The 13616-nt window shown below is 45.5% G+C and overlaps 1 protein-coding gene across 1 annotated transcript; it reads left to right on the top strand.

Annotated features, from left to right (window-relative positions):
- Positions 1 to 325: 325 nt before the first annotated feature.
- Positions 326 to 13145, top strand: LOC120840030 (vegetative cell wall protein gp1-like). Its single transcript, XM_042294739.1, has 4 exons — positions 326 to 336; positions 440 to 776; positions 6562 to 6760; positions 12419 to 13145. The coding sequence occupies exons 1-4, from the start codon at positions 326 to 328 to the stop codon at positions 12538 to 12540; spliced, it is 669 nt and encodes a 222-aa protein (XP_042150673.1). The 3' UTR covers positions 12541 to 13145.
- The last annotated feature ends 471 nt before the right edge of the window (positions 13146 to 13616 follow it).

Here is a 13616-nt window from a genome sequence, read left to right as displayed (position 1 = left end):
ATGAAACTTGGGGTGTTTGCATTGTAATGTTTTTGAGCAGTCTCTTCTTGTATATGGCTTACAGTCCGCTGATGGCTGGTGCTCGGTACATGCATCAGCTCGGTTTGCAAGTAGCCCCTGCTTACTGAGGGGCGATTTTTTGTGTGTCTTGCTCGGTAATGTAAAGAGGAAATACATTTGCAGACCTGCTGGTTACCCGCCCAGCCGTGCTGCCTGGAGTGGAGATTATTCCCGAGGCTTCGTGTTTCTCAGATTCATTTGTTGAGACTAGTAAGTGGGATCTTTAGAAAAAGGTTCAGCATTGTAGACTTCACACAGATACTTTATGGGGCACAAGTTTGACTGGGGATCTAATTGAAAGTTTCAAATGAAGCAGGTGACTCCGCCAGCCCAACACCATCAGTCTTGGTACCACCATACCTGGCACAGCCACCCCTAGCCCCCCACTGGCTTTGGCACCAGAAGCACCAGTACCGCAAGCCCTGGCACCGCCAGTCCTGCCTCAGCCAGTTCCACTACGGCCAATCCTGCCACCACTAGTCCCCCCACAACTAGCTTCGGCAGAACAAGCACCAGTACCGAAAGCCCTGCCACCGCCAGTTCTGCCACAACCAGTTCTGCCACAACCAGTGCTGGCTCCACAAGCCCCAGCACCACCGCTTCTGGAACCGCCAGTCTTGGCGGATCCAGAAATCGAAGTACAAGAGCAAGTGCCAGCCGCACCGCCAGCCCAGGAAGAGCCTGTAGTGCTTCCCGGCAATGCTGCTGAAGTTCAGGTGAAATAATTTTTGTGTATGCCTATAGTCAATGACAGTTCAAGAACGAAGGGCGAGAAAAAGGAAGGGTGGAGAGGAGGAAGCATCCCCCTCTCTCCAGCCTTCCACCAACTTCCTCCTCCCAACCCTCAATTTCCCTCGCCCTTCATTCTTGACTTTTCACTGACTAGTTCCATGCCGTGGCCAGGCAAAGAGCTGCGTGTGGCAAATGGCTGCTCACAAACTGCTCCATCTGTCGGTGAGATTGGGACTTGAAAATGTTGCACTTATAACTGAATATCTGACAGCTAATGTAAGGGTAAGTAGCGCAGCGATTATCGATGGAACAAAATATCTGAGATGTCAACATTCCGAAAACGTGCTGAGCCAATTCTCGGCTTCTAGTGTTATGTCAACAAATGGCAGTGGACCAAATCTGCGTTGCCATTTCTTGGCAGAAAAGAAATTATTTTAATTGGAACCTAAAGGGCGACTCCGGCCAAAGTTAAAAAGGAAACAAATTACTGGTATCGCTTTAGTGACACAGAATACGACCCCAGCCAAAATATTACGTCAAGGGGACGCCGTATTCTTAACTAATGCCAATAATAAAAATGCGACCCGCTGCGAGCAGCCGCTCCTTAGGGGGCCGCCAGCGGATCACCGATCGCTAAAGCAACCTCGGGCGGTGACGTCATGATCATTCTTTTTTTTTTTTTTTTTCCTGGTTCGGACGGGCTTGTTTGTTGCGTGGTCGAGCGGGGAAAGTGTGCTTCTTTGAGACGCTACCGCCGCCGCTTCGGCTGGTGCTTGGTGTGTTTAGCCGTTGCTTTATCTTTAGCTCGTGTAGCTTCAGCATAGCCTTTTGTTTATTTGCTTGTGAGGACTCCAAGGCTCATTTTAGCGAGTAATTCGGTGCGCACTCGCGCACCGAAGAAGCACTCTTCCTGCGAAGTTCGTCAGCATGTGGCAGTGGGTCATGTGCACATCGGTTAAGGCTCCAGCTGTCGTCGCCTTCGATGTCTTCACTAAACAACGTGTCTGCTGAAAAAAAAAAAAAAAAGCCCGCCCAGTGTGGAAATTGGCACACGACCTTGACGCAGGGATTCAAAATAAAAAGCTTTCTTTATCCCATATGGAGAAAGGAGGCAGAGATTTAAAAAAAAGCAGCATTTGTGGGTTGCCGATATCTGTCCTGCATTAAATTAGTGAAAAGGATGATTCCAGCCGAACCACAGTGAAGACATAAGGTAAAACATGCAGTCAACATAGCAATGAACTTCGCATTACTAAGTGGTATGTCCTGCACAAAAGGTAAACATGATAAAAGTATCTAGATCAATAAAGCAGTCATTGTCAAATGCAGTGTTGAACATGGAGCATTCACGCTTCGTTGAATGGGGAATGGTGGGCATGTAGATTACAACCACTAACTAGCTCCAATCACAAGTTTTTTTTGTGTTTCTTATGAGTGCGGCAAGCCTTTTCTTTGATATTTTCGCAAATTAGGTTTTTCAAACGTAATTAATTAACTAACTTTACAAAAAGTTAATCAACGCCTGCCGTGCGCGCATTCCACCGCTCATACAAACAGCAACAAGCAATAGGGTATTTTGCCGCAGAAAGTTATTTCCGCCGTTTTAGCGAAATAAACGACTACGGTATTCAATTTGGCGTACGCCATACCCACTACCATAGTCGAAGCAGAGGGGTAGTGAGATTGGTATCCTACATCGACACCGAGCGAGTTCACTCGCCTGCCAGTCGCTAGATTTTGGGTATACGCACTAACTATTGCTACATATGCTGGGTATCTACCACGTATACAGAATTAAAATGAAAGCAACTTACCTTTTATCTTTAAACGGCTAGCGCAACAGACATAGGTGCCGCTTGGACCGCATACTCGTTAAAGCACTTCGTTGAACAAGAACGACGATAACGTGAAGTCCACCTAGCGACTGATGTCCAGTGTTGCTGGGGCCTCGAGCGGCTAGTTTCGATTTTGTTGACCACGCCCCAGACAAAACTTTTGAGGCGTCGATATCTTTAAAAGTACGCACAATACCGAAAAACAAATTACACCTTGTAATTCACGGACGCTGACTGTGCTAGAACAGTCATAATCCCAAAATCAAAACTATGGACCGGAGTTACCCTTTAATGTTGCAAAACGTTTTAATATGGGGCACCTGTTCTTCTGTTTTGCACTCCAGAGCAACACCATGGCTGGTTCTTATGGGAAGCTGGTCTTGTTTGAAAACGACTTCAAAAACTGCCTTAAAAAAAAAAGGCAGCTTTCTTTTGTTGTTTTTAGGAACATGTGTTTTCTTATCTTTTTGGGGTACTAGCACACCGCTCAATGCTTTACTGAATTTTAGGACGCCTATTTTTGCGCTTGCAAATGGACGAGAAAAACGGAGCCTCACTATCTGCATTCTCATTTTATTGGTCTCCGAAAAAGAAGTGCATCAAGAGTGACGTTGCGAAAGAGTGTTGGTTTCAATTGGAGGAAAAAAAAAACTCCAACCCAAAAACACTTAAAAGGTTATGACACAAAAATTAAACGGACAGATTATTCTTCAAATGAAATGCTCAAAGGCTACTTAGTATACACACCAAATTACGAAATTTTTATAGCTCTAATAATTGCAATAACCAATTTACAATTTTTTTTTTCATTTTCATTTAGCAACGAGGCAACGCTGCCCAAGTTAGTCACACAATGGTGTCCATAAACCACGTTATCATGGATGCACTCTCTCATTCTAGGCGCCCCCATGATCGCCCAAGCTCTCCTTGCCGCGGTACGATCAAAACTGCTCATGCAACTCGGCAACCCGAACGCTATTCTCGCTCTCACCCCCGGCTTGTTGACCTTCCACCCTGCATGCACTTGCGAGATATTGCCGGACAACGGTGACCACAGCGAGTTTGACCGTAACTCGCCGTCGCTGGAGATGGTCGCCAGCGGATCGCAGTCAAAATGAACAGCTTCCAACATCTCTGGATAGCAATCACTCCCATCGCTGCTGCGATCAATGTTGAACACTTTGACAAGGCGAGCAGTGCCGTAGACGTAATCGTCATGAACCACATGCTCGAAACGCGGAAGGTAAACGAGGAAGCTGAAGCTCGAGACTCCCAAGAGAGGCAAGTCCGCGAGTGCGTGCAAGGGGGCGCCGCACGGGAGGCTGGCTAGTTCACCAGCCTCCCGCTCCGCCTGGATCCGCCCCTTCGAAGGACCAGCATATAAATCAATTTATCCACAAAACTATCGCGCCATTTTCAAAACAAACTTAGCAGAATTATAGGAACGTACAATGGGTCGTAGCAGTATTGTTTTCTCATATTTTACTTTTGGCGTGTCATAACACCTTTAAAAGAGGTTCACAACGTTTCAAGGTCGACTTGACCCTTTCTTCTGAGGGTGACTATGTGGAATGGGGCAGCAACAGCTTCGACCTCTTCCTTTTCTACCTTCAAGCATCTGCATTGACTCGCTGCATTGCATCGCGTCGCGCTGCATCATGCAGCGCATCACCTCCCCATTGTCTTGTTTGAAGGGTCGCAAAGGCAACTCGTAATCACATCTCGTTGCAAGCGGACACAGCGCAGCCAAACGCTAATGTCTGAACCAGCCTGTTCAGATATTAGCATTTGGATAAAGTCTGATGCAAGATTTGATGCAAGTGCTCTGGGTCTCGTGCACTGGTCGAAAACGCCTTCACTCCGGAATCCGGACTGAATCGTCAGTCGGATTTAATTAGTTTACATACTGCGCTATACACATCTTTTTTTTTTGTACTTGATAGCATGCGCAGCAACTTTCGACTTGAATCCCGTATGACTGTTGAAGTGGTACTTGCCCATAGCTCTCATTGCGCGAAAAGGCAGACAAATCACGACGCTTTGACACGAACTAAAGAACAAAAGAAAACCTACCAAGAGCGTACAGTGGCGTTCAGAAACCTGAGTGCACGCGCGAACCGAGCCCGCTGAATCCCCATTCCTCGCGCGTGCCACGGAAGGTGACATATCCTTCATCTTTTCTCGATGTCTTCCAGCCGCAACATAAACGCATCCCGACGGTGCGGCCAAACAGGACCGAGGTCGGCAGCCATTGTGCCATACGGTGATACGGATGAATGGAGAGCAAATATCGGGGACGCGGAGACGTGCCGCTACGTGCTCAGGCGGTGGCTAGTGCCACCTAGCGATATATATTCATAGAAACTTTCATGCATTGCAGTGGGCGCACCTCAGAAACAAGGGGGTGCGGTGCATACATGAATAATTTCTCTTATTTTATTTTGAAATATTTTGTCCTAAGTACGGCGGTGCGGCCCTTACACGCAATTATACGGTACTATTTAATAAGTATTTTAATTGCTTGTGTGAGATAGTTCTATCATCATATACATGCAAGGTCACTTTCTGCTGGGCAGAAAATCTTTCCTCAGTATATAAGCCTACAGCACAAAAACAAAACAAGTACACAGAGAGAGTGCACCGTCCTTGTTATTTTGTTTCCCTATCTTTTTGTGTATTCATTCCGTTTTTGCACTGTAGGCTTATACGATGCATCACCAACTTGCTCAAGCTGCCACCTTCTCCTCAGTGTCGTTTCCCCCTTCCTTCTGGCTGTGTTCGTATTTCCAAAAAAAGCTGGTGAGGGAGTTTATCTCCTCAGGAAAGAAAACAGGCCTCATACTTTATGGGAGAAGGTAGAAATTTAAAGGGGCCTTGCAATCTTATTTAAGCGTCTACCTTTTTTGCGGTTTCCACGTCTCTTGGGGTTAGCGCAAGCCAGCGGGCACGGAGAGAGTAACTAAATATCAGTGCGTCATATTTTAACCGGACGACGCGGAAACCTCCTCCACCGACGAGGGCGACCCGCGGTATCGAAAGCACGCAAAATGTAACGTCTTTGATCCTAGGCTTACCACTGGTCAGAGCCGCTAAAAGCTTCTTTTTAGTCTACCTAAAAAATATAAGTGGCACGAACCGTTTCAATTACTTATAAAAGTAGTTTTTGTTCACTATTTTAGATCAGAAAAGAAACAGATGCTGTTTATAAAGTGCGGAAACAAGAAATGACCCGTCGACATACCCGCCACCAAGCGGTGGAAAAGGCGACACATACTAGAAAAGAGTAGTGGGATCAGGCGCCGACACAGAAAGGTCCCGGATGTACGCGGCGGCGCTGCGGTCGTATGGATATGAGGATCCGACCGGCTCCGAGCGTTCCGAAGGCCTTCGGAACGCTCGGAGGTTTGGCCGTTTCGCGGTATGGCAGCGCGAAGTGGCTCCCATTCTGAACTGATCTTCACCCCGTGTTTGCTGTCGTTTGTGGCCAATGAGGTGTCATGCCGAATTAGTGCTTAATCGCACAGCAAATGCAATGAGAGCCGCTCTGGTTGCCCGCTGCATACAGCCTAACCAGAACATGCTTTAGTGGCACCCTCTCGCGCCGTCGACACGGACTGTGGCAGCCGTGAGCTCCCGCGATGAGCCCACTACCCCTTCCCTAGTTCAAGGCCACTCAAGCAACCAAGGACGTCATGAGGAAGCTTATTTTTTGCTTGTTTTTGTAATTTTAATTTGCCTATAACTTTTAAAACAAAGCGAATTTCGAGAAAAGAAAAGTTTCACTAAGTTACTACGTTCAGTGCGCTCAGGTTCGGTGCAAACTAAAAACCAGTAAAAAAAGTCCTTGCAGGGCCCCTTTAAGGGCTCTTCCTACCTTTCTGTGTATATGTCAGGTCTAAGCATAGGATCACATGCATTCCATTTCTACTTTCAGCCATTTCTGGAGCCCGGTGACATGGAAGCACTGATGGATGCAGGCACGGACTCCATATTCGTTCGGGACATCTGCAGAGCGCTATGGCCGGATAACCTGAGGAACAGAAGCCTCACAGGGACCCCCTGCCGTCGTCTTTTGAAAAGTGGCGCATTGGGAAGGCAAGCCCTGACTCCTCAAAAACTGAAATATATTCGCCGTAAGTAAGCATTCTTTTACTTTTATTTAAAAACGTTAGTCTCTTCCTTTCTTTTGTCTGCCTTTTCGACGATTCAATATATTTCTTCTAGCGTCAGGGCGGTCCATTTCCTACACATCGTCGTGCGTAGTAGTGCGCCGCAGTGTGCCAGCACGTGCTGCAAACGTGTGGAACCGGAGACAACCAGAAGGTTTCGAGCATTAAGCTTGTTAACTTTTGCAAAGACAGGAGCGAGCGCGACAGATCAATGGCAGAGGCACGGAGAGAATGCAGGTACTAGCAGAGCAGGAGTTGGCAGGAAACTGAACATTGTCATTCTTTCATGGAACAAGAAAGACAGAAAGGGGAATCAAAGTAGAAAGAGAGAAGAGCGGTGGCGCAAGGGAAGAACGTAGGACATACTGTTCTAACGATGGGGACGAATCTCTGGAATGTTTCGCTGCTGCTGCTTGGGAGACTCGCGTGTCTGTGTGCACCTGCATTGTTTGGTTCTCAGTGTTTTCCCGCAGGTCATCGTATGAGGAAGGACAGGTGAATCTCTCAACGTGTTATACGGACATTGCTTTTATGGGGAGCTAGCCAGGACTGTGTTAATTCGTTGTGAAATGCAGGACGTCGCATAAACCAGGGATGTGTAATTGAGGTTCCCCTCTAATCTGGGCCGCACTGCTACTGCGTGGAAAAATCTCAACTCCCAGCTGTTGAGCTTTCCTTTGAAAGCTCTGGGTTGAGGTATCATGTGTGCCACTTTCCAAAGTAACTGTGTGAGCCAAAGGTTGTAGTACCTTTCCACATATGCGAAAAAATATACTTTTCGTGGCGGCACTGGTCAGCTGAAGGGACTGTTTTCCGCCCACATGTCTATAAACCTTGTACGAAGAGCCTTTTGTAGGCACAAAGATTGGTTGCCACTAGTCATGACAGCACTAAGTATTGCTGTTTTCCCTCCAAGACTGTATTTTCCAGGAGGTCAGTTTCGTGGCAGTGGCATCACAGCTTTTTCAGGCCCAACAGTGGTACAGCGAGAAGGGCACATTTTATGCCAGCAATTATTTATTTATTTTTTAGTTTAAAAATACTGCCCATCCCCATTAGGGTACGGTACAAACAAAATCAAGCAGGTATCGGTACAAATAAAAACAACACAAAATTTTTGAGGCGCGCAAAAAACGGTAATTTTTACTCAAAGTTCAATGAAGTTTGAGGCATCATACACGAAATGCATTTGCAGTGACCTTTCTCTACAGGCTTTGACAGTGAAGTAAATAAAAGGCAAATTGTGTTGAGTTCGTTGAGACAGAGAAAGGTCAGTCTGCCTCAGATTGGCTCTAAGTTTTCTGCCGTAAATGAGCCATATAACCAGTGCAGCATGACTGCTAGCCTGGGGTCTTTAACGTGCATCGCAGAGCAGTGATTACACGTATGCGCACCAGTACGATGCTCATCCAGATTGAAACGGGCAGGGCAGGGATCGAACCCAGGATCCCTGGGTTCTTCATCGCGAGCTTTCGCTCAACATGCTCCAAGCTAAGACGCGTTAGGCCACTCGGCCACCGTTTTCCCACGACAGTGAAGTAGGGATTGATAAATTTATGTAGTTATAAGGCATGAAATCAAACATCACAAAGAAAAAAATCCGTACCCCTATTGTTAGGGGCTCTGATGCCTCATTTTCAATGAGCAAGCGTCATGCTCTCATGTATAGATTGTTTTATGGTGGGTGGCACCATTTTGAGACTGAGAGAGAAGATGGGAAAGGGGGGAGGAGCTACCGGTACTTTCTCACTTGCTGGTGTGTTAGAAAGAGGGGAAGTCCCGGATGAGAGTCTTCGCCCGTGTTGATTGTATGCATTGCGCGAACTTCGTTCGCGCTTTCTTCTTTGTTTTAAACTCCCAAACCTAATTAGAGCCACAGGCTTCACTGAAGACAGTCCTGCGGTCATTGGGCCACCATTTCTCGGTTATAGGGTGCACAAATAACAACAGAAAGCGTCAAATACTCTCCGAGGATCTATGTAGCTTCCACGGAATCCGGCAATGCGTGTGTGGCTGCAGTGTCTTGAAGCTCCATCGCTTTCCACATGACCCCGATCTCCGGCGGCAGTGGGTTGCATCCGTAAACCGAAAAGACGTTTCCCCAATACCATCCTCTGTGCTCGGAACATTTTGTGAATGGAGCGTCCACCGAACTTAACGCTGTACCGTCGATGAACATGGGGTACGCTCGCAAGGTTCCTGCAAGCTTTCTTGTGATAAGTGTTGTTTCAGCTTGTAACTTTTTGTAACTGAATTTATCCTAATATTTATGTTTTGAAGTGGTCACACTGGCTCGAGTTTATCATCTACAATAATTAGTCGAAGGCTAATTTCTGCCGCCGGGTGTGACTGGAAATTGTCGATAAGTTAGTTCTATCGGTTTTCCTGAATCGCGATCTCCTGCGCAATACCAGTTAGCCATGAATTTATGTTGGCTGTCGCAACGTGACAAGATTCTGCTTATTTTCTAATTTCAGTACATAATGTAGCTGGAAAGAAACCTTCAATTTCTGTTGCTGAAAGTTGAAACATGCTCATGCATCGATTTCGAATCGGTAAATCATTGGTCGTCTCGCTTCGGCCATAGGCCCATCTCGACTTTGCCGTTTTCAGTTCTCGAAAAAAGACACACTCTTGATACAGGATCCTCAAATAAAACGTGTTGACGAGTGTCTTTTGTCGAGAACTGAAAATAGCAAAGATGAGATGGGCCTATTGCTGAAAAAGTCAATCAATGATTCAACGATTCAAAATGGATGCATGAGCATGTTTCAACTTTCAGCAACAGAAATTGAAGGTTTCTTTCCAGTTACATTGTGTGCAAATTTAGAAAATAAGAAGAATCTATTCGCATTGTGATGGTCAGCATGGGTTCATGGCGCTCTGGTATCACGCAGGAGATTGCGATTCAGGAAAACCGATAGAACTAACTTATCGACAATTTCCAGTCACACCCGGCGGCAGAAATTAGCCTTCGACTAAGTATTGTAGATGATAAACTCGAGCCAGTGTGACCACTTCAAAACATAAATATTAGGATAAATTCAGTTACAAAAAGTTACAAAAAGTCATGTGGAAAGCGATGGAGCTTCAGGACATTGCAGCTGCAATCGCATTGACAGATTCCGTGCAAGCTACATAGGTCCTTGGACAGTATTCAACGCTTTCTGTCGTTACTTTTGCACCCTATAACCAAGCAATGGTGTCCCGATGACCGGGGGACTGTCGCTATATAAGCATGTGGCTCTAATTACGTTTGGGATTTTAAAACACATAAAAAAAGTGCAAACGAAGTTCGGGAAATGCATATACCCAACGCCGGCGAAGCCTCTCATCTAGGACTTGCACTCTTTCTTTTGGGGGGAAGCTCCGGTAGCCCTTTCCCCCTGTAGTGGTTTCGGGCCCTCATCACATCATTGTCTTGGAGGTGTGACATCAACCCATCCACCAACTACAAACTGTCGAGATAGTCACGAGCTATGTGAAATGGCTGCATCGTTTTTTTATGCATTGATCAGTTTGCAACTTCTGATGCTCTATCCTCTTGCGTTTTGAATCAGGTGAATAGACAACGAAACTTCATCAATAAATATCTCAAAGTCCCGTCCCATTTTGCAAATTGTTTTAGGTTGGGCTAGCAGGGTGTCTACCGACGGTGAAAACCGGAAATTGTCAGGGAATTTTAAGAAACCTGGAAAAGTCAGGGAATTGTCAGGGAAATTTCCAAAAAGATTGCGGAGTCAGAGAATTTATCCCATGCTTGCCCGCTTACGCTAGAAGCGCCAGGCACGGGCAGGCATAGCCTTGAGCGCAGTCAAGTGCGGCGTCGCAACCCCCTAGGCACGACACGACCCGCCCAAGCTGACGGGCGCAGACGGGCGGGTACAGTCGCAGTTCCGCCATGGCAACTTTCCACGCGCTGCGCTTCACACAAGAGCATGTGCGAAGCTGGCGGCTCATCACTTTTTTAGTACACTCTGAAGCCACTAAATAAGCTACACCTTAGAGTAGCAACGCTAAAGTATGGCGGCTCAAGATGTACTCACAGTTGCTAGTGAAGCAGAGTAGCAGCAGCCATTTTCTTTAGTTTGTGACGAGTCAGGGGGTGTTGCTCTATTACGAGGAGAAACAGATACTCTAGCCGATACTAGGTGGCGCGAGTCACCACTCACTCAGAGGAAACCAGGCGTCGTTCATTCATCTACCCTCTGAGGGGTGCGCGCCTAGCGGTCCATTCGTTTGTCAGATATGGTGTTTTCGCGCCTCCCTGTAAATGCAACTGGATGCCTGCACTCCACAAGCTCTGCCACGTGCGTTTGTCGCTTTGGGTTGTGCTTTCTATTGTGTAAGTTTCCGGAAGTGGAGATATGTGAAAGTGACTATGTTGCTGTCGAGGAAGTGCTCCTTCAACTTCAACTGGACAAACCCGGACATATCCACGAATGCAAGTTGTATTTGGCCCGTCCCAAATAATCCAAATAGAGCTTACTGCACAATGTGCTGCAAGAAGTTCTCCTTGAGCAACATGGGGAATAGGGCGATTACTACTCATGTTGAGGGTAAGAAACATCAAGCTGCTATGAAATATCTGCAAGGCGTTTCCCAGATCCCAATCGTATTTTTCAAGACTGCGACAAATGTGGACTAGCCTTCCGCGACAGCAACGGGCATTTTGTCCAGAGGTAGCGATAGTGCTTGTAGGGCTCCAGCAATGCATCTAACCACCGCCACGGAAGCTCTTAGGCCCTATGTGAAGGCGTTGGTGGGTGGCTTTTTATTGAAGAACGAAGTCACAAAGGGGGCCGAGATCATGTGGTGTTTGAACACTAGTTACTCGTGGATCTTTCCGTTTAGCGGCAGCATCTGCCTCGCTGTTTCCGTTGATGTTCCCCATGTGTGAGACCGCCAAAAAAATGCAGCTTAGAAAAGACAAATTGGGATATACCATATGTCATGGTATCGGCCCATACTTTCAAGAGAAGTTGCTAGCAAGCCTTTCTAGCGTGCCATATCTGCTGGTTGCTTTTGATGAGTTTATGAACAAAGTAACTCGGAGAGAAAAAATGGATATGCTGGTCAGGTACTGGGACCAAACTCCCTGAAACAGTAAAGCTTGGTCTATGCTGTATTCTAAACATCTTCCAAAGTAAATAAAATACTTTGCTTTGTGAATAGTGTCTATCTATAATATATTTTGTTTTGGTGTCGGTAGTTGTGGGTCAGAAAATTCAATTAAAATAGTCATGGAAAACCTGAAAAGTCGGGGAATTAAAAAAAAAAAAGCAATTTGGTAGACACCTTGGTTAGGCTCTAATTTTAGCTGCCTCAAAACTGCAATTACGACATGGCCCGTAAGATTACCAATTAAAAAGCTAATGAACAAATTTAGGTTAATAATCAAAATATTGTTGTGGTTATCCACCCATCTAATGTCCCCCGAGTCCCCACAACACCCAGTGAAGACAGCATCGATGTAGCAATGAGCTCTCTTTTTCAAGGAACTGTTCCAGTTTTTACCTGTGTTCTGTTCTTCCTTACTTTTTTTTTTAATTCTCTCGGATGTTGTTTAAGGTCTTGCGTCCACTGGTACAGTCACCTACTTAATATTACATTATATTCCAGGTGCCCTCGCAGCATACATCGAGAGGAACCCGTCACCAGTTGTGTCGGCCGCCCTGAGACTTGGTCAGCTCAACACGCACATCCGGAGGTTGCTGGGAGACGAGAACAGAAAGCGCCACTGAGCAGCAGCAGCAGCATATTTTATACTCCGTGACAACAGTTGCGTGCAGTACAGGCAAAGGCAACGCCAAGCGAGGGGAGAAAGGGCAAGTAATAAGAAGGCTGGCTAGGAGGAGAGAATACTCTTTTCTTGAACGTTCCTAGTGCTGTCCCTTTGTCCCCTCATCCTCCTTCGCCCTCCTCTCCCGTCCCGCCTTCCTAGTGTTCGCCCTTTCTCTCTTTGCCTGGTGTTGCGTTCGCCTGCACTGCACACAGCTACAGAGTATAACTGCACTTTTATTGGAATTAACTTTCTGTTGCTTTTTTACTAAAGCATTTTTTTTATATTTTTAGTAACGGAGTGTCACATCTCAAGCTGAGTTCTTGTTTTTAATGTATCTTTTCTAAAAAAAAAAAAAAAAAAAAAAACTATGCTCATTTAATTTCGCACATATATTCTACATGTTACTGGCTTTGAACTGAACCGAAAAGAAAATAAATATGAGCATGCAGCATGCAAGAAAAAAAATAGTTCTTTCTAGTCATAAGCCATTAGGGGGAAACTTTTATATTTAAAATTTTTTTACGTTATAGTGTAGTGAATTCTTAAAACATTTCGGTTCAAACTATTGGCAAAATATTTTATAAGGTGTAAAAGTTCTAGTGTAATCGGATAAGTAGTTTCTTAGTCAAGGTATATTAAATTTATAAAAATGTCATTTTGGGAGCGCTGATTTTGGTGCCATATGCAAGTGGCTTGGGACGCTCACTCACTCTTGTTGCTTGCTTGTTTTGTTCCTTAGACTGCACATAATGTTTTAACACTAAAACTGCAAAATCAGTTTGAGCTAGAGGCAGCAAATGTTTGGAATATACATTTATAATTCTAGTCTTTCATATTTTTAAGTCACTATAGAAAAGCAAACATTTTTAATATATTTGTAACCATCTCGTCGTTTAGGTTTTTATGGCAAGAGGCAAAGCTCTTAATATAGTGTATGGGCAAAAAAATATATAACCGCTTTAAACAAATTGGAAATGGAAGTTTCATATAGTTTTGTACCTATGTGGTACAGTGTTTATGATCTGCTTGTATACA

The sequence above is a fragment of the Ixodes scapularis genome, unplaced genomic scaffold (genome assembly GCF_016920785.2).
Source record: "Ixodes scapularis isolate PalLabHiFi unplaced genomic scaffold, ASM1692078v2 PGA_scaffold6__148_contigs__length_123643588, whole genome shotgun sequence".
Taxonomy (NCBI): Eukaryota; Metazoa; Arthropoda; class Arachnida; order Ixodida; family Ixodidae; genus Ixodes; species Ixodes scapularis.
Note: the sequence above shows the minus strand (reverse complement) of the source record. Positions and strands in the feature narration are given on the sequence as shown.